Source organism: Lepisosteus oculatus, chromosome 8 (genome assembly GCF_040954835.1).
Source record: "Lepisosteus oculatus isolate fLepOcu1 chromosome 8, fLepOcu1.hap2, whole genome shotgun sequence".
In the NCBI taxonomy this organism is placed as follows: Eukaryota; Metazoa; Chordata; class Actinopteri; order Semionotiformes; family Lepisosteidae; genus Lepisosteus; species Lepisosteus oculatus.
In genome coordinates this window covers 25,899,032-25,923,654 of record NC_090703.1, presented here as the reverse complement: position 1 = coordinate 25,923,654, position 24,623 = coordinate 25,899,032, and the positions used below count along the sequence as shown (strand labels likewise).

Genomic DNA, 24,623 nt, shown 5'->3' with positions numbered 1-24,623 from the left:
GATAGAAGGAAGAGGAGCAGAGTACAAAACAATTTCAGATACACTGATTATCTCTCTTAGCCTAGTGAAGTCCATCATTAAGAAGGATGGAGGATGTATCACACCAACTGGATTCTAACAAGATTGCGCTCCTCCGTCCTGTCTCTCATTTCCAGTTCTTTGCTGTCCTTCCGGTGTTTCTCTCTCTCTGGGGCTATATATTTCCGGGTCTTTCATTCTGCCGATGCTCAGCATTGACGTTTGGATGTCCTGAAACCCACCTAGCACCAGGTCGCCACCACGTCCGCTACCTGAGAGCATAGGTTTCGATACGGCATTCCCTGAACAGCTGAGCCAGGGCTAATCCCCATCTCACCGCTATGCATAGGGTCTTTTCGCTCTCCTGTTGTTCTACGGTTCGTCCCTTCTGACATCTGTGACAAAGATCAGCTCACCTTCAGAACTGAGCAGTTGGGAAAGCAGAAAACTGGTTGAGGATGTCACACTGGAGCCAACAATGGCCTTGCAAGTTTTGCAAAGGTTTAAACCTAAGATGGGAGTCTGTGATCACACATTACCAATAAGTCCGTCTCTATATAAAGCTATATTTGGAAAGAAATAAATAATTGCTGAAAAGGTCTCATCTTACTACAAATCTCAGAAGAGATGTATTATAGATATATGACAGAAGGTTTTTTGATCAGACAAGACTAAAACTGAACTTTTTGGTCTAAATGTCAAGTTTTACATATGATGAAGCCCAACACAGCAGATCACCCAATCAAACCCATTCCAACTATGAAACAAGGTAGTGGCACTATCATGTAATAGGGATGCTTCTCTTTAGCAGGGACTGGAGTTTGTCAAGATTGAGGGAGAATTAGATTGAGAAAAATACTGGCACACCAGTCAGCCAAAGATCCTAAATGGGAATGAAATGCACATTCGACAATGACTTGAAACACAAATCCAAAGACACACTGATGTGGACTGACGTGAAATGAATGAATGTCCTTGGCTAGAACATTCAAAGTCATGACTTGGATCCAAAGAAAATGTATAGGTGAGGTTGAATGTTAGCAATTTCCCCCAAGAATCTGAGGCAATTTGGTCAAATTTTGAATGATCAAAACTTACACCATCCCACTGTGCAAAGATGTTAGAGACCTATCCAGAAATACAGATTGCACTAATTACAACCAACTATGCTTCCACAAACTAGTGACCTAGTGAGCTGAATACTTTCAACTTCTTCGATATGTCTTCTTTGCACATTTTGATGACACTTAACATATATGATCCTCCTCAGGGTTTAGTGCAACCACTACAGCTTTGAATAATATAGTTTAAAATTATGTTAGATAATTGGCAATACAATGAAATGTGACATTAGTAGTTGATAAATACTTCTGCAAATCATTACATATAAATAGAAAGATAACAGAGACAGATGGACAGACTGATACATACTGTAGTAAAAGTGGGAATGAACTACCTGGCTTTCAAAAAGGAGTGGGAATCATCTACTGTAGGTAGGCCAGGCATAGACAGTCTAAAATAAAACTGAGATATACTGTGGGATAAGAACCCCCATTCTGTTAAGAGCACCATTTGATTAATAATTACCAGTAGAAGCCAGGACTGCTGTTGAACAATATAATATGTATTTATGGAAACAAACTGCTTTTCACACTTATAGCTTTTATTTCAATGTACATGCAAACTAATTGCTCATTTGGTAATAATGACAATGGTGATTTTAACATTTAACATTTTTTTAGAAAAAAAATAAAAGTAATTGTTACTAAAAACAAAAAGCTATTTTTTGTCTTGAATTCAGACATTGTATTAGTTATTACTACTAGAATACAATTACTCCACTGGTATAAGTCACAGTAACACATATGGACATAAATCAAGTGATGCTTTGAATGGTGTCCCTTTTGGTTGGAGGGATACTAGATTCTGAATAATGCAAAAACTTGGTTTATTTTTTATTTTGTATTCACATTCAGATTGTTTCATCTAGACTGAGGGCTATATGACCTGTTTTATCATTTCTGATTTGAGTTTCAGCAATAACGCCAGTTCTTGCTCTCTACAGTATATCATAGACAAGATGTGACAGTTTGAACACTGTATATATCAAGTATTTTTTCCAAGTCTTACTCATAGTGGACTGGACACAACACTAAATAACATTACAATTATATGCCACAGGTAACACTCACTTAGTCAGTAAGATAAATTTTGCTTAAGGACATCCTGACCTGAATGAAGACATTCATACACTATTAGTTTAAAAAACATACTGTATTCTATACTGTATACTTTATAAGCTTTGGAAATTACAGTAATCCTGTGCTCCTAAAGATTTGCAGGTCAGACACTTTAACTGTTAAATACTGTAAGCAAATATTTTAGTATTTTACACGTTAATTCAGACCTAAACCCTCTGGTCTTCTACCCTTCTCTGTTCTTTTATTTACCGACAGGGAGATTTAAACACATGGTTTTCCAACATATTCTCCAGAAGCATTACTACACACAGCTTCATGGCTCAGGGAGAAATTTGGATTCTTCTTTGGTGTAGACAACATTTGTTGTAAGATATTATTCATATTGTTTCTTTCAAAAACATCTTGTATTTTTCTTTATACCCACTAAGTTTGGAATTGCCAAATGTTACTTTACATCCCTGCTCACAGCAGTTACTCATGCAATGCACAAGGCTCCTTTATCAGTTATCTTTGACATGCGGGGAGTTATAAGGTGCCTGGAAGGAGAGACAGCAGAAAGTGGTGTTGCAGAGGGTTTCTCATTAATGTCACTGAGACCCGAGAGAGCTCTAGCTGGGTAATCCCAGCCCTGTCCCTGTTAGTGCTCTGCCAGTCATGGACACAGCTGGCTAATGATAAAATGATAATTAGTGACAGTGAACTTCACTTGAGTACAGATTAATCCGATAACTAGTTCTTTTTCCTCTTGTGCCCATCTTTTCCCTCTTGCTCTGCTGAAGTTTAGAACTTTTATTATCTGCTTTAATTTGACCTAAAATGGACCTGAAAACCTATTTACTTAAAAACCTGGTATTAGTTCAAAATCACTTCATGAAGCTCTAATTAAATTATTTTGTGATTAATTTTTGTTGTTTTAAGTGACAGAAACAATACAATATAAGCAAGAACATAACACAGAAAAACCTTGAAAATTTAAATCAGTGAGTGAAGGATAATAGTGAATTTAACCTTTTAAATCATATTTCAGTAATGCTGTACGTCCATCCATTTTCTAACTGCTTCATCTAGTTCAGGATCATGGGGGTGTCAGAGTCTTGGCAAGGAATGAAATGAAAAGCAGGACACACAGACATGCACACACTCACACTAGGGCCAAGTTTCCCAAAGCCAATTAACCCACCAGCATGTTTTTGGACTGTGGGAGGAAATGAGAGCACCCGAAGGAAACCCAGAAGAACATGGGCTTAAGGAAACTCTACACAGTTAGAACCCCGGGTCCAGAACTGAACCCAGAGTCCCATTGCTGTGAGACAGCAATGCTAACCCCTGCATTACCATTCCACCCTTCATTTATACAACAGAATGAACTACAAGTTCTCTAAATTCTGTGAATAAAATGAATTATATAACTTATAAATTGAAAACCACTAAAATGAATTGAGAGCAATTGAGAGCAGAAGCCAGCAGACACAGGGGTCCTCCAGCAGTTAGGTAATAAATACTCAGGTATAGAGAAAGTGATATCAGCAGGTGACCATTTGGATAAAGCAACACTCCCAAGCAGGTGATGGAAAGCTCTCAGCTCCAAACTGGAACAGTAAAAGAGACATCGTTTACAAATAGACATTTAACACTACTCATGCTATTACTTCCAATTCTAATAGTTGTCTGGTGATTTTAAAGTACAGTGTGATCTCAGTTTGTTTCAGGAAGACTATAAAGATGTTTTCCTTGACCTTTGTAGTGAATGGAAAGGTTTACGGAGTTTTGCAGCACTCAGATCTACACAAAAGTATAGCAGAACAAAGATGATTCAATGTGCCACCATAACAGTACTGTCAAATGGTTACATGAGTTCTCTTATCCCTTCAATTTATGCGTGTCTTGACAGAGGCCGATCTTGCTTTTGCGTGTTCAGTATATTACAGTGTTTTATCGACCTTATGAATTGATCAGCCAGATGTCATCTACAGTATGTGCTATATAATTAAAACAATATAATTTAACAGAAAATACAGACATAAACTGGAAACGTGACCTGCCATTCGCTTTAAATACTAATGTGTTTGTACAGCAGTATACTAAAGTGCAGTGACTAATACTTCTTACATGTTCTACTTGTCTTCAAAGACATCAACTCTTGCTAAAGGCTCAAATTAATTGGCAAGTTAAAAATATCCTGTTCCTGAGATCTGTCCCCTGACATTCCAGCCCAAATCAGTAATTTGCAAAAGGGCTACTTAAAAACATCTCATGTCTTCAACCTTCTCCTGTCTCTCCAAAAACAATCTTAGATATGCAAGCAACTCAGCAACAAGGCTGAAAATAACTGCAGTTAATAAACCCTGAGAAATGCACATACTGTACTATAAGAGGAAACTGCTGTGAAAATACACAGCTGAAATGCAAGTTATAATAAATTAATATGAATTTTATCTATACAAGAGTTTTATGACTGAAATACACTTATGTGTGGATTAAGGTATTTGAGTTAAGGTTTCAGATAAATATTTGCAAGAAAATTACATTGAGATTATAACCAGGAAAAGACTGAGCTCAGTGAGCCTCATGTAAAAGTTTGAGAGTTGTGATAATGTGACTGCATCACTTTTAGCTGGCTTATATTGTAGTTACAGGGTGTAGTATCCCTTTGCAGAGAACTTTAAAATAATGGTAACCACAAAGACACCAATTGATTCTGCTATTACCTGGGTGTATGCTTTATGATGATATTTGCTTCATATTGTGTAAATCTGTGGTCTATAACCTAAATATAATTATGGGTATAAAAATGAAATAGGAAAAAATATCTACTGTATATGATAAAGCAAAACAGTTAAAGCTACAGTAAACACTTACTAATTGGAAATGCCTTTACATGTATTAGCTAAACACATACTGATACTAATACTGAGCCACGACAATCAGGAAATTCACTTCCTAATGAGACTGCTGAAAAGAAGCAAATGGAAGAAATGTAATGTACTGTAGGAAGAGAAACTCCTCAATAATGTGAGAAATGAAAAACCATGAGGTTTAGTAGGTTCACAAAGCTGTTGAAATATCCACTTAGGAATGTTTGAACTAATTATTTTAAGTATAGAGTGAAGAAGGAAAGGTTTGTAAATCAGTTGTATAGTAGTTTAAATCTGTTGGGCCCCACATACAGTATATACAGTGCCTTGCGAAAGTATTCGGCCCCCTTGAACTTTTCAACCTTTTGCCACATTTCAGGCCTCAAACATAAAGATATAAATTTTTTATTTTTTGTGAAGAATCACCAACAAGTGGGACACAATTGTGAAGTGGAACGAAATCTATTGGATTTTTGAAACTTTTTTAACTAATAAAAAAATGAAAAGTGGGGCGTGCAAATTATTCGGCCCCTTTACTTTCAGTGCAGCAAACTCACTCCAGAAGTTCAGCGAGGATCTCTGAATGATCCAATGTTGTCCTAAATGACTGATGGTGATAAATAGAATCCACCTGTGTGTAATCAAGTCTCTGTATAAATGCACCTGCTCTGTGATAGTCTCAAGGTTCTGTTGAAAGCGCAGAGAGCATCATGAAGACCAAGGAACACACCAGGCAGGTCCGTAATACTGTTGTGGAGAAGTTTAAAGCCGGATTTGGATACAAAAAGATTTCCCAAGCTTCAAACATCCCAAGGAGCACTGTGCAAGTGATCATCTTGAAATGGAAGGAGTATCAGACCACTGCAAATCTACCAAGACCTGGCCGTCCCTCTAAACTTTCAGCTCAGACAAGGAGAAGACTGATCAGAGATGCAGCCAAGAGGCCCATGATCACTCTGGATGAACTGCAGAGAACTACAGCTGAGGTGGGAGAGTCTGTCCATAGGACAACAATCAGTCTTACACTGCACAAATCTGGCCTTTATGGAAGAGTGGCAAGAAGAAAGCCATTTCTCAAAGATATCCATAAAAAGTCTCGTCTAAAGTTTGCCACAAGCCACCTGGGAGACACCCCAAACATGTGGAAGAAGGTGCTCTGGTCAGATGAAACCAAAATCGAACTTTTTGGCCACAATGCAAAACGATATGTTTGGCGTAAAAGCAACACAGCTCATCACCCTCAACACACCATCCCCACTGTCAAACATGGTGGTGGCAGCATCATGGTTTGGGCCTGCTTTTCTTCAGCAGGGACAGGGAAGATGGTTAAAATTGAGGGGAAGATGGATGCAGCCAAATACAGGACCATTCTGGATGAAAACCTGTTGGAGTCTGCAAAAGACCTGAAACTGGGACGGAGATTTATCTTCCAACAAGACAATGATCCCAAACATACAGCAAAATCTACAAAGGAATGGTTCACAAATAAACGTATCCAGGTGTTTGAATGGCCAAGTCAAAGTCCAGACCTGAATCCAATCGAGAATCTGTGGAAAGAGCTGAAAACTGCTGTTCACAAATGCTCTCCATCCAACCTCACTGAGCTCGAGCTGTTTTGCAAGGAAGAATGGGCAAGAATTTCAGTCTCTCGATGTGCAAAACTGATAGAGACATACCCCAAGCGACTTGCAGCTGTAATCGCAGCAAAAGGTGGCTCTACAAAGTATTAACGCAAGGGGGCCGAATAATTTTGCACGCCCCACTTTTCATTTTTTTATTAGTTAAAAAAGTTTCAAAAATCCAATAGATTTCGTTCCACTTCACAATTGTGTCCCACTTGTTGGTGATTCTTCACATAAAATAAAAAATTTATATCTTTATGTTTGAAGCCTGAAATGTGGCAAAAGGTTGAAAAGTTCAAGGGGGCCGAATACTTTCGCAAGGCACTGTATAAAGGCAGTGTGCAGATATATTAATGTGAATTATTTTTCTTTGTAAAAAATCAATGAATCTATGAACAAATACTAGAAACCTCCTGCTGGATAATATGGGCAACTGTGTTTATGTTTTGTCAATTAATACTGCACAAAATCTCTTTCAAAATCTCTTTTTAGAGCAACAAAATAAGATGTCTAGAATTTTAGCTGCAGAAGATGTTGCTAGTCTGAGGCGCATATAGGAGATCATGAGACTGAACTATTACTAATACATAACAGGCAATGTTACTCAAATAAAACACATGGGATGAAGATGTTATCATGGTAGATGAGGCGATAAAAAATAACCACTAACATACCGTATTTTCCAAAAATCATTTTTTTTCCTGATTCACACTTCAGAATAGTTTAGGAAAAGGAATTAGAATCATATGCCAATTCCTCCATTTGAGCTGCTCTTTTTATTGCATCTCAGTTCTCTAATGATGTAAAGTGAAAACTGAAAATTACTTATACTGTAAGTCAATTTAAATATATTTATACTGTAAAATTAATAAAAATCAAAATTGAATTGTTGTATTCTGAAAAACAGAAAAAGTGGTAGTTATCTGTTGACTTCATGTATTGAACATTTGAGATAAAACAAAAAATCCACTTAAACCCCTCAGTGATACAGTGAGAAAAAGCTCAGTGATTGTGATTTAAGAAAAAGACAAGGTCCTTATAGTTGAGGCCAGGTCCTTATTTCTGAGACCGTTCATCAAAGCCAAAGTTCATCAGACACAAATTTTGGAATTGTACCAGTCTTGAACTCCAGGACCTCTGCTACTAGTGACTGGTATAGAATGAAGTGCATCTGAGCTCTGCTGTTTGTAACTCATTAATTTCTCTGATGACACCCAGCATTCTTCCACGTTCCAAAACCCTCACAAGCTGGAAGCATCTGTCGTGCGGTTATGATGTAATGTCACAGCACAACAAGCAGCCGCAGGGCAGAGCACTTACTTTTGGTGTGGGGCACGAGGCGGTGGAGAGACGTGAAGTGGCCTGGGCCCGAGGAGACTCTGAGGGGGTGGTGCTAAGAGAGGCTGTGTCCCGGGGCAGTACTTGGACACCGCGGGATATGATGGAGTCTGGGATCTGCAGAGAGGAGGACACATGGTGGAACATCCAGAAACATTTAAAACCAAGAAAAGGAGACACTTTTATGCAAAGCTTTGTGGGAGCATGGAGCAAGAGCATACCCCGACTTCTTTTAAGAAAGAGATCCTTGAATTAATTAGTTACTACCAAGTGGGTTAGAAGTGTTGAATGGTTTATTCTTATTGAAACCTCTTATTTCTAACATATGAAAAGCTTTTAATAAAACTCATAGGATGAAAGCCCCATAGCTCTTTTGTTACTTTTTATTTCCAGCTTCCTTTCATCTTATCAGTTAGTGTATTTTGTTCCATTTTAAAAGATTCTGTATTTTTGTTCCAAAGTGCTTATACAACCTAATTTGAACAAATCTATCACCCAAGGGATATTTAGTTGTCCTTGAAAAGTGTTTTCTTCTCCTCCTCTCTGAACATAAACTACAAAAAAAAAACAACCATACAAAAAACATGCTTTATTGAAAACTGATGTTAATTCTGTATACTCATTCTAGTCCTGGTGATGCAAATATTTCTTGTGTGGAAAACAAGATGGTAAATTGATCATTTAGAAATTAATGTTAAAGAGATAAGACAACCTTTAAGTAATGGCACTGATGTAACCTCCAGCTCTTATATAAATAAAGTTCAAACATTAATTCTTTCCTTCCAGGATTTTGAATTCCCCCGCAAGCCCCATCAATGTACTGGCAGTGTGCACCTTGGCTCAATCCACATAGGGGATTTCGAACTCCTTGTTTATATGGCAAGATGATGCTACTGAGTAGCACAAAAGAAAGGTAAAAAATATTGTCTACATGTGCAGGTTAAGCTCTATGATCCAATTGTTGGATATTTGTGCCTGTGTTACATCATTAGCCAATAGACTGGGCTCCTCCTAATATCTGGATGTAGTGGTGATCAGCACCTCCATGGACAGAAGATTTAGATTAACTGACATTGGATCTTTTGGCTTCCAGAAAAAATAAATCCCTGTAGCTTCCCGGGTTACTTTAGGTTTGTGGTGATACCAGAAAGGGATGTTGCTCCAGTGCAATTGGCATTAAACCTCCCGGACATTGTTGTGAAGGTTGAAGCATGGACAACATTTCAGTGATTCATAAAGTTAACAGGTTGATAGAGACTATCTGCATTTCCTCATTTTGTGTAGTGATAGTCATTTTTAGCTGAGATTCCAAATTGGAATATAGCAATAATATTTCTACCTGATACATCAGTGACACGCCCCTATACACGTAGGATTAATTGAAAGCCATAAAACATCTTCAACAGAATATTCTGATGAATTTAAGATTTCACTTTTTAATTAAACTGAAAAAATAAAAGCTTAAGAAACTGTTTCAGCAGATGTAGACTTATCCTTTAGTGATGTCAGTTTTGCCTGCATTAAGAACAATGTTTGACATTAATATTTAAGGTCAAATCCTTTTCAGAAAAGTGAAGATTAGTTTCAATGGGCCATTCAACTTTTAAAATGCAACAATTTAAAAGTATTAGTATAAGCTATAAGAGAGAGAGATCACTTTATTGTCCATATACAATTTCTTGTATTAGGAATTTGTCTTTTTGCATACCCCAACTTACTCTCCATTTGACACACAGACAGAGAGGGAAGCTTGGGGTCAGAGTGCAAGGTCAGCCATTTGTACAGCACCCCTGGAGCAGTTGGGGTTAAAGGTCTTGCTCAGGGGCCCAACGGAGTAGGGTTCCTCTGCCGGCCGCGGGATACAAACTGGCAACCTTCCAGTCACAGGTGCTGATCCTTAACCACAGAGCCATCGCACTGCCCCATTGCAGTAGCTAGGAATTTCTTTTGCGCAACTGATATAGGTAAAAAATAAAAACATAAAAATAAATAAAAAGAATTATAAGGAAAATAATATTATTTCATACGTGCATATTTTGCAACCCTAGTTTGAAAGTGATTATTTGTAATTTGATCAGTCAGGCCTTTAGTGATCAACATGCTTACTACTGTGCCCAAAGTTAGGGACCTTAATACAGTAGGTGGATTAAGTTCTGGCAATTACCATATTCATGACTTGGTTGCCTTCAATGACAGCTAGCTATTTATTCCTAATTTACATTCAGCTCTTGGTAGTACAGAATGCACATAGTACTGTATATACTGTATTTATTTAAAAAATATTTTAGAGTTGGATTGATACTGCTTAACATGATTGATTTACTGTAGGTTATTGTTAACAGATTGTGAGGACACAGGATATTTTCACTATATTTTCACAATATTTTTATTCTACACTTCTACCACTGGTCTCTCGACTAGGAACTTGTCCAAGATTAGTTGCCTGATTTGGTGAATGGAACTATACAACTATTACAGAGTGTGCTGTGATTGTATAATGCTGTATAACATCTGTTTATGTGTTCAGCATAAAGGAACAGTCAGTTGTTATTTCACACTGTAGTTCAGCTATTTAAGGATTTAACAAGGCTAATTAGTAGCAAAGCTAACCTTAATATGGTAGAGCTGGAACTGCTACTTTTTCTTTTGCTAATTAAAATCATAGGAGAACATGAAATGCACAAGGAAATAACAGCATGCTAATAGAAAATGTCATGCCATGTATCACAGGTGAGCTTTTCGAGTACACAACCACAAACAGAAAAAAGTCTGTCTGGCATGTTTTGGCTCAAAACCCTATCTAGAAACATGTTGGTGAATAGTTGCTGTCTTAATGCCCAAGTTCTCCACCATTTCTACAATCCGAAAGGTCACTGTTGCCAACTAAGCTTTTCAACTGCCAACTGCATTGCCAATTGTGCTTGTTGATCCAAGGTCTGCTTCAGCAAATCAGCCATTGTAGCCGATTCTGGAGAGCCAAACCTTTTCAGTATTTTCTTTCTTGAAAAAGATAGGATACATGTCCTGTTTCTCTGTATTCCTAACCATCCAAGAATATCAGAGATGTTAATGCACCAAAAAGAAAATAACACAACTAGAAAATGAATAAAATTGGTGCTGGTGGCAGGAGCTTCAGCATTAGGCAGCTCTGCAAGAACTATGGTCACATGACCTCCCTCATTAAGATAAGATCACTTCACTGGCCATATGCAATTTCTTCCATTAGGAATTTGTCTTTTCACATACCCGAACTTGCTCTCCATGAGACATACATACAAGGAGATAAGCTTGGGGTCAGAGCGCAGGGTCAGCCATTTATACAGCACCCCTGGGGTAGTTGGGAGCTAAGGGCCTTGCTCAGGGGCCCAATGGACTAGGATTCCTCTGAAGACCACAGGATTTGAAGCGCCAACCTTCCAGCTACAGGTTCAGATCCTTATCACAGAGCCACCGCACTGCCCCATTAAGAATTTTATCGAAAGCTTCTGGAAAATCGGTTGTAGATGTCAGTTTCCCACCAGAAACAATAATCTTTAAGAAGATTCTTCGGAGAAACTGTTCAGTATTTATATGCTGTAGACAAATCATTTTCATCTTTTAAGAAATGCGAATAAGCAATAAATAAGGTGAACAGAAGATTAAGCTGTACAGTTAAAAGTGTGGACATAAAATCAAGGGGTATTAAGTTAACACTGTACAAAGAAAAGCAATAACTTCCTTAGAATACTGTGCATAATTTTGGTCACCGAAATACAAGAAGCATATTGCTGCTCTGACAGCAGTTGAGAGAAGACAAAACATATACATTCTTAGGCTCAAAGGAATATCGTACCAAAGCCAAATTTACACTGCTTCTGGTCCTTTATGCTCGCATACCTTTCGCTTTCTTTATACTGTTGACTGTGTCCGTTAATTTTTATACTGATTGCATCTGTGAAGCATTAACTGACTATTTCAGAAATAAAGCTCCTCCACTTGTTCACTATTTCTTGTCAACACTACAGCATGGATAAAAAACTGTATAACCAAACATATTCAGTAACTACTAAATAGATTAGAGTATTTCATCAAGGAAATTCAATTTTAATTACATGGTATCACTGTCATTTAGTTTATTAAATACAATATTCACTGTGCATCAACAGTAAATGAAATTACATTGCAGACCAGATCGTTTAGTGATGTATGAAGGAGTGTTAAGTTTGTGGAGTTTTTTGTACTTCTCCACTTTAACAGTTTTTCTGTGTTTGAAATAATTTTAAAACAGAACCTTTCAATGAAAACAGACATGCACTTCAGCTATACAGTAGGGTTTCAGGGAAACTAGTAACAACTGGTCTGTCCCCTTGCAAGCATCCTATTTTTAATCATTCTACTTTCTGGGGGGTTAGTGAGATGTTAGAATATTGGGGTGAGGTAATGAATAAAATACAGTAGTTCTACACATTACACTATACAGCTAATTTGTATGTTTGTACCCTTAATGTAATTTGCATACAGATCCAGCCATTCAGAATGCACGAGGGATGCTGCAGTAGTTTGCAGTCCAGCCACTGCGCTAGATTGCATGAGACTGTGACAGACTGCAGTAGACCGCAGCATTTTAGAAATTTTTAGTTATGTGAGTGTGCTATTTTGTAAAACCACCAGGTGAAGCAGTGAAAGCTGATTGTGGTGTGTGGAACATTTGGGCAAACGCTTGTTTTCAAATCCTGCTCAATGAACTGTTGAACTGTTATTATACTGGAGCTTGTGAACATGATGTGCCTTTTTCACGTTTACATCCACATAGAGAAAATTCAAAGGTAAATAACAGTACTGTAATGTAATACATACCTTATGTACACACAGTAAATGGTAGTGATAGCTAAAAATGAAAACATACACAATAGTATTCCACCCTTTTCATAAATGTTCTATGCATCAAAGTCTTTAACATGGTGACTTACAGTGCATTATGCTTTTAAAGTGCTTGTTCAGGCATTATACAATATACAGTTTATATATTGCACTTCATAAAAAGTTACTGTATTATGTTTTATCCTTTTCTAAGAATACCTAGTAAGAACGCCACTTGCTTTAATTGTAAAAAAAAAAAGTTTTACTGATTTAATACCACTTGATAATAAAATTAGCATGGAATCGTGTAATGAAGCAGCTAAAATATCACAAGTGGTTGGTTTGGAATGTTTGGAACATTTTGACATTTGTGTTTTTTTAACAAAAACGTTTATTGTCCTTATAGTGGCAATGCACAATGGAACGCTCATGGACTATAAAATAGCGCACTGTACCCAGGTGGTTCAAAGCCCGATTACATTGCATTATATTTCTTACATAGTCAAACATATAATAATAGCTCACTATTATAGCTTGTTGTGAATACGATGTGCCTCTTTCTGGTTTACATCCGCATTAAGAACATTTAGATTTTGTCTGAATATAAATTTAATCAATGAGTAATTTAACTTTAAATTTGGATTAAGAAAAATATTTCACACATGCTGTATCGCTGTAGTGGCTTTGAAACCATATGGTCTCATACTGTATATACAGTACAGTATATTTATATAAATATATAACACAACGTTGAGTTTTCTTTCTACTTTTTTCAGCATGGAATAAACCTATTACTTGTTCCTTTGCATATCAACATATTTATTAAAATTATCCATCTCAGTAATCTCAGTGGTTGCCCCGGTACTCCTTTGCAGCCTACGCATGCTGACGCAGCTACCCACCTGAACTAATATGTTGATATGTCTGGATATTTGGTTTCATGAGGCAAGTTAAAATTGTATCCAGCTGTGATTTAGCTACGTGACATTGTCCTCGTGAAGTCGCAGTGTAGTGCCTATAGAGTGTTAGTTTTAATAAAACAGTGTATTACTGTGATCTTGCAAGTAAGTTTTTTTAATGTTTTTAATCTTTATTCTTGCAAAAACATTTTGTATTGATATTCTGTTTGTGTCTGCATGTAAGTTGGTGGGTAAATGTTTGAAGTGAAAATTCTTTCACGGGGAGAGTACCTTTAAAGCAGAGGAAACGGCACCAAACTTTTTCGCTTCTGTATTTTTGGCTCTGTTCGGCTTGAGGCATGCTTAAGCCAGTCCTCTTTGGCACTTTAGTCATACAGGTTACATTTACAATTATGTTACATTTTTAGAGAGACTACAGAAGGCTTCAACTGATGCATAAAAATGTAGCATGATGTATTCTCGCGTTATGAAGTCGCTTACACCCGGGATTCGTTGTATTTAAAAACTAAGGTTTCTAAAACTGCAACCAAGTACTGCATATTGTTTAAATAAAAGCTGTGACAATTTTCACAAATCAATATCGTTTAAATGCTTGTGGTGTGAAGGCCCAGCATCATTTTTCACAAAGTTATTGACATCTGAAAATTTTTGAAAACATGAGAAAACAAATGACTCTGAACTATAATAACGTATCTGATAATTATTAATAATATTATTTTATTAATACCAGCTAATAATTTTACACTGCTTCTATCTTTTTCAGTTTCCGTGGTCTTTTTAATACCATTTTGTTATTCTCGATTATAATTATAATTATAATCAACAACACACTATTATTGCTGTTGTTGCTGCTGCACCCACTGGACTTCGAGGTTTTAGTCGCCTACCTCTTTGACTAGCTTGTAGAGAGCCCTCAAAGTCACTGCCCTGCCTTTTGTCTATCACTTAATAAAAAGGTCAATGTAGAATGATATTTATTACTGTGTGTTTATTTTGGGTCTTTATATTTACGATTATAATGAAGAGTACTAATTATTCAGTGTACTACACTGCTGCTAATATCTGGGAAAGTACACCAAAACACTGAAAATTGACACAACACACCAGGAAATATGATAGACGCATTAACAAGTCAATCTGATTCTATTTAAAAGCAGTGTGTGATCTCCTGTCCTGTCTCATAGCAAATCAGCAGGTTCTGTTTTTCAGTGTGCTAATAAATAAAATAAAATAAAATAAATATAAAAAATATGACTTTCTCTACAGGCTAGTAGAAGATGTAGGTGACCCAAAGCTTGAAGCCCTGTGGGTGCAGCAGCAGCACAACACTAATAATTTAATAATAATTTTATGACACAACTCTGGATTATTGTTATAATGTGTCTATTATCAAATCCTTCAACTCAATTCAACTTGCTCACTCTTGGTAATTTTGGAAACATTTTGATATGTTCCTTTTAACTACATTGTTGTCGATGCTTTTGCAATAGGCAATGAGTTTGTAATGTTGGGTGTTGTGAACAAGTTAGACTTTGATACAGTAAAAATAAATGTTTTTCCCATAAGCTGTACTGTAGTGGCTTTAAAACTATACAGCATTGCACTGTTTGCATTCGGCACGTCTTTGTTCTAGTTTTAAAACTACAGTACAGAAAAACAAGTGTTTAGAAACAACAGGACATTTGATTGCTGATTGCCTTGTTAAAGTGCGCCAAATACATCAGAGGGCATGTTACTGAAAATGCATCCCCATCCCCCAGAACTGTCTATTCTACATAACAAACACAGTGGGTTGTAACACTCCTAGCCTTTATGACAACTATTTGTTAATGACGTCAAGAGCTGCGTTACATAAAGTGGCTGCAACGGAATACAAAAAAGTTAATTCCAAGATGAAAATAAAAGACTCAATGTGTCTGCTCTATAATTCTTCAACTTACAGATTGTCCAAGGTCATTGATTAATAATAATATTAATAATACCTTCAGTATCGCATTCACATTTTTACAAATTTAAATCTATCCATCTATTTTCTAACCGCTTTATCCAGGACAGATAGCAGCCTCACCTACACTTTTTGTTTATTTTTTACGATTTTGACAGACTTCAGAATGCTTCGACTGATGCTTAAAAATGGAACATAATGCGTACTGTGGGGAAAGAGCCGTTGAGCACAGAACATCTTTCTGACTTTGAAAAGACTTGCAAATATAGTTTATTCTTATCTGTGTGAAAACAGGAAATACAGAGGGAGCTTCACAAATTAAAGAGAGCTGTGGAACACTCTGTCTCTGTCTTCGTTTTAACCAGCAAAGGTTGTGAAAACAGTAACAAATCACTCCGAAAAAAATACAATTGCAAACTATAAGCAGTTTGAAATGTTTAGTTATTAATAAATTCATGTTGTTAATAAATATCAGATACGTTATTATAGCTCATTTTCAGCGGTCTTTTTAATACTGTTCTGTTATTCTCAATTATAATAATTCTTTATTATTAATTATATATTGTATAATATATACAATTTGGTTTTAAGGCTTGTTGTAAAGGCTTGTCTTTATATGCCACGCTTAATAAATAATAATTTTACCAATAAATAAGGTATTTTGAATTGACTTGAATTAAACTAGTTGAACTGCTTCTTACTCCTAATGTTGACAGTATACACGTTTGCCCATTCATGTTGTTGATCGAATTTAGCTTTTAACAAATTTAATATTTTGTCGAAATATTTACTATTTTAGTATTTTTTAAAAGAAATGTGTATTTGTTAAAGCAAAACTCATGCCGTGAGCAGAATTAGAACCCCAGCTGCTAGAAATCGTGTATTGAGTCACGTACTGAAGCCATTATACCAACAAGCCGCTTGGCAGCTTAGGCTATAGTTGAAAAGGGCAGGCAAAATATTTCCAAGTAATCATGTGTGAATGAGTCATATTGATGCAGATGTTTACAAAGAAAATGGACTACGGTAATACTTTGAGCTATATAAATATATTTAAATATTTAAATTGTTATTAATTTCTTTAGATACTCGATTCCATATTATATTCCCTATTAAACAGATTCTAAAAAGTTTAAAGTTTAAAGTATATAACAAGTGCAAGCATTCATCGCTTTTTATAAAGTATAACTTAAAATAAAACGAGCACACCAAAACTGTCCCAAAATAACAACTGTAAGTGACCGAGTGAAAGACTTTGATGCTTAAAATGTTTATGTTTATGAAGAAAGTGGAATACTGTTTTTTTTATTTTTTAAACTACCACTACCAGCCATATACAGTTTGATGATATATTTATATTCCTAAATTAATAAAGTTTACTACGTTCAGAGACGTTATGCTCCTCTAATTTTAAGATAATCTACCAAAATTTCCCTTTAGTTGTAAAGTTCCATTAATATTCAATATTAAGCGGATTTAAACATGCACAGTAAAGAGATTAAATTAAGCAATCGTGATGCGCGATGATGCAAAATACCGCGGTAACTGATTGGTTGACCGACAGGGGCACTCGTGGTCCGTTGGTCGGTCGTAGAAAGTTTGAAATGTCTTTACTGTGCCCGTTTTAGTATTGAATATTTATATGGAATTTTACCACTGAAGGGAAATCTTAGTAGCTGAGCATAAAAAGAATAGGAGCATACTGTAACGTGTGTGAAGGCCATAAACGATATTAATTTTTGAACATAAACATACAGTATTTGGCTGGTCTCGGTACTTTAAAGAAAAAATACACACCAGTATTCCATTTCTTCCTAAACATTTTAAGTATCGAAGTTTTTAACTAACGTGATACCGGAGTCAACAAGCATACTTTTAGAATTTGATTAAAAGGGAATATAATATGGAATCGCTAATCTAAAGAAATTAATAACGATATCATTATATTAATGTATATTATTATTACACAAGAATAGTACACACTGTATAATGTCTGTTGATAATGTTTCTGTAGGGCTTTTTCAACACTCTGCATGTGACCTTGCCAGTGGCGCTGTGAGTTAGGTTCCTGACTCACACATCTCATGTTGGGTGTTTGAATCCAGCTGGAGCCATGCCTTTTTTTTTAACAAACATTTCTTTGAAAAAATAAAACTTTTCCCTGGGTCAGAAACTTCACTCGCACCGAACAAATTTATATTTCTAAATATCACAACATGATCGAATTTAAGTCATTTTGATAACAATGAATAGTCACCTATGCGTTACAATAGAAACATTTATATTGATTTAAATTGCGTTTTGATTTAAATTGCAAACGCGTGTTTAAATATATGTGTTTTTTGATTCACAATCAGACAAATGCAAAATAAATTGATATCTTTGTCTTCTAAGTATCTTAATAAACTTTCAGCATAGCTTTCTCCCCGTTTAGATTTATTTTTCTTGGGATCTTGGGATCAAACGTGGAAAGATTAGATTGTAATCGTTTTTTTTTAAATACATTTTAGAAAAGTGTAATCTGTACTAAAAAGCTGTACACCACCTACTAAAAAGATACATATGGTAATACTTTCGGGTTCGGATAGGACGGATACAAGAACTCAGACTTGCGGAGTTAAAGCAAGTTAAAGCCTTGATTTTATATATCACCTTTAAAAGTGGCATCTTAAAGCAATACAGTAGATGTAAAAACAGTTAAAAGGACCACAGATTACAAAGTAAATACCCAACACTGATTGTACCCATCTGTCATGCTAATAAAGCACATTGAATTGAATTGAATTGAGAGATTGGGGGGGGGGGGGAGGGCGAGCGAGAGAGCACAGCCAGGACAGGCAAATAAGATGCACTCCACAGACATTCACAACAGCAACATATCATAAAACTTTTGCACATATTGTTAAATTATAACTTATTTTTCAGGAAGTTAAAAAAACACTCGAATTACTTATCTAGTCTCTCGAAATAAAATTATTTTTCAAGCAATGCAACTTACGTCGGGCAACGTGTTTTTTTTAACATTGGCAGCCACATCTTAAATCTTGTCAGCCAGCTCTTTTTTCTCCATTTGAATTGTGGCGATTCAAACAACTTGGGATAACAAGTTGTCTCAAAGTCACCAAGCTCACAGAGCTTCAACAACAGATGACAATTTCCTTTTTCCTTCCTTAGTCTTCCTGAAATCGTCAGATTATGAGTGAATAAAAGCATTTTATTAAAAACACGTTTGCATTTGTTTGGGAGATATATTATGTATTTTTCAGATGTAAGACATAATGATGTGTTCCTGCTTACACATCGCACGACTTTAAAAGCTAGAAAAACAGGTTTCGATTCACATTATCTGGCGATCCTTGTTTTGTCAAGGGACAGCACATACTTTGAAAAGACTGCAATTGTATTAGCAAGGTGTGATTTGGTTTTTTTTGACAGAGGGCAAAAAACTCTCTCTCGCTCACCCACCCCCTCTCTCTCTCTCTCACTTCCCCTAAACAGACAATACACGGGGGGAGGAATACACACAAACAAAACATAAACTGGAATGCTACAGAACCCTAAACAGACAATACACACTAGCTGAATATTTGACCAAAATAAGAAACAACAAACAGAAACAGACCCTGACGAAGTACAGGCTCAGTGACCACAGCCTGGCCATAGAAACTGGGCGACACAGGCAGACCTGGCTGCCCAGAGAGGACAGGCTGTGCTCCCACTGCCAGCGGGGAGAAATAGAGACAGAGGTGCACTTCCTACTGCACTGTGACAGATACTCTGGGATTAGAGAAACATTCTTCCCGAAATTCAGAAATCTAATCCCTGAGTTCCCACACCTGCCAGAATCACAACAGGTCCCAATCCTACTGGGAGAGGGAGGAGGGAACTCAGTTGAACTGGCAGCCCAGTATGTGATCTCCTGTCACAGCCTGAGGAACAGTGAGTCTGTCTCCCAATAATGCTCCAACCGCCTACAGTATATGTCAATATTTTATAATATGTCTTTGTTGTAAATGTCTGTAATATGTCTGTAGATTTTGTTTTACTTCTATTTTTTGTTTTGTTTAATGTAAATATCATTACTTTCATTTGCTTTGGCAACATTGATTGTACCCATCGGTCATGCTAATAAAGCACCTTGAATTGAATTGAAATTGAGAGGGGGGGGGTGGGCGAACGAGAGAGAGAGAGTTTTTTTCCCTCTGTCAAAAAAAACCAAATCACTTGGGGCAGAGACTCTGGGGGGATCATTGTGTGGTACAGAGCGGAGCTTAGTCACTTCATACAAGTAGGAAAGAGAGAAGAGTCAACAATTAATTTAAGGACGATCTGTCAAAGTGCAATGAAATACAATATTGTTGTTGTTGTTATTGTTGTTTTTATCCTGCAAAACGTTTTGAGAAGCCACCTTTAAAGGTGCTATATAAAAGTGCTGATTCTTATGGAATGTGTTTTCTTTCTTCTTTTTTTCAGCTTGGAATAAACCTATTACTTGATTTTTTTTTGAATCGCGTATCTAAGGAAATAGCAGTATAACCTTATTCATGCACAGTGACATGTTACATTATTAATTTGGGTGTCTCCTCTTGCCAGAAAGCTCTAAATTGCATTTTGAGTGCGGTTTTTGACATTTTTTAAATTGCAACCCATAAACAAAGCTGATACTGTTTAGACTTTTAATTATTTTAAACTGAATTACAGCAGCACAATGCACAATGCAACGTAAATTGCAAAAATGCACTTGTAATCTGTCCAAGCCCTACTTTGTCAGGCATTTTCTTTTACTGTAACGGACATAAAACTCCCTTGCTTTTAACAGAGCATTTCATAATTTCTAACTGCGACACTTATCATTCAACCAGAGCTCAAAATATCACAAAGATCCTCAAAAGCACAGCAAAGACTGTATTTTACAAATGTGCTAAAGAAATTAGCAAAAAAAGTCATTCCTTTATCGTATTGGCTAGCTAATGTCCTGTCCTCGTTAGTTAGATCAAGGAAATGCTGTGATGTTTGTCAAAGAAAAAATGAAAAGTATTTTGGTTTAAAATGACGGTTACAAAGAATGTGGACCAGCGTGATACTTTGAGTTTACAGCTTGTCCAAAGTCATTCATTATTAATACTATTAGTAATATCTTCGGTAAAGGCTTTGATGCATAAATATGTCTGATAAAGGTAGGTTGTGTACTTTTGTCCAACTGAGCAATCTTGCTTTCATAAAATATACCAACTTTTTAATGACTGATGATTAACATGCTGTAATACACAGTTTAAATTTAAAAGCTCAAATGCTGTACATGAGAGGTTACGCTTTATTGCCTCCTCCTTGCGGTTTTACAAGGTGATTCCGGATACTTTCCGGCATGACGTCAAATGACGCGTGATACTGCGTGATACTGCGTTTTGATGCGACACGCCCACCGGGGTATACCGTGAAATACCCCACCCATTTTGAATGGCTGCATCTGTACTGTGATATTCCGCACTATTCTGCAGATAATTTCACACAGTATGGGTTTTTATTGCGCATTTTGAATGGCTGCATCTGTACATGTGAAAAACAGACTTGAAAAAAAAATGGAGCAGAATGTGAAGTTTTGCATTGATGACAAGTTCTGGATGTTGCTAGTGACTACAATGGATGTGTAAAAGGAATGGTAAATGTAAGTCAGTTCCACATAAAGAAACTCAGTAAATTAACCTTAATCATTTTACAAAATTAAAAGCAGTAAATGTACAATATAGTATGAAGTGTACTTAATTAATTTATTGTGTGTTTCAGAAGACCCAGCTGTCAAAAAGCAACAGGGGATACTGTTTCCAACTGAAACTATGCTTCTTAAAGCAGTTCAGTGTATATGTTCAAAGATACATTTGTTACTTCATTGAGGCTTGCATCATGCAGTCTGGATCTAAGTTGAGAATTTATAAATACAGGATCCAAAAAATGTAGGGTACAGCCAGACACTATTCACACATTTGCAGCAGATGAGCAAAAGAATGTTAGTTTTGGATGCACTTCCAAAACAACAGAGCAATAGCCTCCTACACAGTATCGTCTGTATATCCAGGTAAGGCAGCCAAAAGTGAGTTCTGTCCAGTTAACAAAGTTTGGCCTGAAAAATCATAAATCACAACAGACTACAAGTGTGCTAATGTTTTCACACTTTAACAGGTTTCAGTGCTACTCAGTGACTGGGGGGAGTTCAAGCCAAAACATTTCTGATTTAGATTTTCCAATGCACCCTGACACACTGCATAGATAATGTGATTACTGTTTTTTTCATGCTTGTAATAAAGTCAAAACCCTACAGAAACTGGCCCCAAAATACCAAAACCACTGAGATGGAATGTTTCTAGGTGCAAACCGAATAAGCACAGTTGAACTTTCTGGAAGTTAAAAACTAAGATGACAATGGTGATGATATATGTGTTAGTCAATTACTTGCAGGATACAGAGAGTGGGAGTTACACTCCAATAAATTGTTCATGTGCATGTCAGGACCAGGATGATATAAAAGAAAGCTTATCCATCTGTTGCTACTCTCCATATGTGTCCTCGGTGAGTATAGCGAGTTTCTTGTGATCTTTCTAAAGGGAGGAATGTAATGGAAAAAAAAATCATCCATAATCTCAGTATGTAATTTCAATGAATATTTAGGTAAATATGTATTAATGTAGGTAGTGCACTGCTGTGTGGAGAAAGAGATACAATAATGATGGGGCAGCCACTAGGTGCCGCCAAAGACCCCAAGAGACTTGTGTATATTTCTTATCTGTTATACAGTATATAATCATAATAGGAACAAATAATAGGTTTATTCCATGCTGAAAAGAGAAGAAAGAAAACACAACTTTTTGGCTGTGGAGCCTTCTTCAGGTGTGAGCTGAAACATTGTGTTTTCTTTATTCACTTTTCAGCATGGAATAAACCTTTTACTTGTTCCTTTGCAGCCTACACAGGCTGATGCAGCTACCCACCTGAACTACTATAATCATAATAAGCGAGTAATTATTAGATTGGAATGTTCAATGTATTCAAGGTATAGGTAGTGTGGAAAGACTATATTATCTTTTAAACAGTCATGGATTTTCTTGAATCCTTGTCTTACATCAGTGTGTGGAGTGGTTATTCTGCTAAGGTGACAAAAGCCATGTAACCTGAAGGAATCTTGCACCACACAGAGCTTTAGGGTGATTTATTATTTCAACAATAGTAAATACTGTGTATGGAATGCATAGAAATGCAAAACATCTCTAAAATAAGCAAGCTTTTGACTTTCAGCAAACTACTGCTGTAATTAATAAATTTAATTAAAAAGATCTCATGTGGTATACGGTGTCTTTAACTTTGAGCAAAATATTTTACTCAAACTAGTATTATATGTTTGGTTATTCTGGAATGTTTACAGCTCTAGCAGAAGATTACAGTTATTTATTTTACATTTATTTTGCTCTAGTCTGCGAAAAACGTACTTGTTGATACTATGTGACTTTCATTTTGGGCCTCAAAACAAGAACAATTTCATGATAACTGTAAAAGTTTACAAGGATACCTAATTAAGTGTACAAGTTTGCATGCTCTCCATTTGTTATTATGGAAGTTCTCTGGGTACTTCTAGTTCTCTGTCTACCCACAGACCAGGACAGGTTTCACTTCTGGTGAGGGGTGGTCCTGGAACCCTTACATCATCAGCTTGCCCTGTCAAAAGTGGTTCTGGTTATGCTTGGAATTGAGCACAGTTTGCATTGGCTGGGCAGACATGTTAATATGTACAAAATAGTAAGTTTGAAAATTAATATTTGGATCTTATTTGGTGGCTACAACAAACAAGGTTCAATTCCTGGAATGTCACAATCAGACAGATTAAGAAAACTGTATCGTTTGGCATGGAATAGAGAAAATTATGTGCAGATTTGATTCGGGTATCCAAAATTGAAAACCTTTTAAAAACTGAAAACAGGAAGCACTTTTCTGTACAGAAATGGTTGTGGTAGTATGGAGCAAGCTGCCTAGCCATGATGATGAAGCCAATACTATAGATGCAACAGCTGGACGGATCCTTGAATCAAATAACTACTGTACTACAGTAAGTACCAAACAGGTTAGATGGGATGAATGGTTTCCTTTGGCTTCCTTTTCTGTACTATTTTTTTCATGAAACGTTTTGAATTCTTGGTTCATTAAGTAGTAACTAAATCAGTAAGATAGACCAAATGACCTCTTCTAGTTCACAGCCTCTCTTATAGCACTTTTTGACACCGCATTAGAAAGTTATTAGATGTGAAAGATTATCTGCAGTCTTAACATTGTTAGACTTAACATTTTTAAATGTGCACACAACTATGTCAGTTTATCAATATTCCAAATTGGAATATGATAAAGGAAAACCTCAGTCAGGGAAAATGAGAAATTTCTGTTTTCAACAGTATGTAAAAAAATTCACAGTAAACAAGGGCTTTGGTTAGTGTGATTATGTTATAATCCAAGGAAAATAACCAGTATCAGTTTTAGTTCCAGTTTAGCATTATCAAAGAAATGTTCAAAGAAGCATTCAAAGAAGCATTAAAATGCAGTTAGAAAAACTACAATATAATGCTGAACATGGAATGTAATTCCATGGAAATGGTTAGTATGGAATACATTCTTTAATTGTAATTAGTGTCAGAGAAAATGGTGTAAGACGTAGGATGACCCTAACTGCTTGCATGAGGTGTTTCTGAATTTGCTGAGAAGCCGCCCTCATTACCCTCAGCAACCTGTACCTTCAAATGCTCGGTACGCATTTCATTATACCACCCCTCAGGGGCTAAGCTGTCAGAGAAATCACTTGAAAATTGATAGTGCAGTACTAAATGCAATTAACATAAGAGATCCTGAAT

The 24,623-nt window shown here is 36.3% G+C and overlaps 1 protein-coding gene across 13 annotated transcripts in view; it reads right to left on the bottom strand.

Annotated features, from left to right (window-relative positions):
• The window catches only part of gphna (gephyrin a), a 479,030-nt gene that overhangs the window by 96,821 nt on the left and 357,586 nt on the right, over positions 1 to 24,623 (bottom strand). For all 13 annotated transcript variants that reach the window (XM_015351213.2, XM_015351218.2, XM_015351214.2 and 10 more), the window contains exon 8: positions 8,017 to 8,151. In XM_015351213.2, the coding sequence (XP_015206699.1) occupies positions 8,017 to 8,151 (135 nt within the window). The remainder of the gene's footprint in view (positions 1 to 8,016; positions 8,152 to 24,623) is intronic.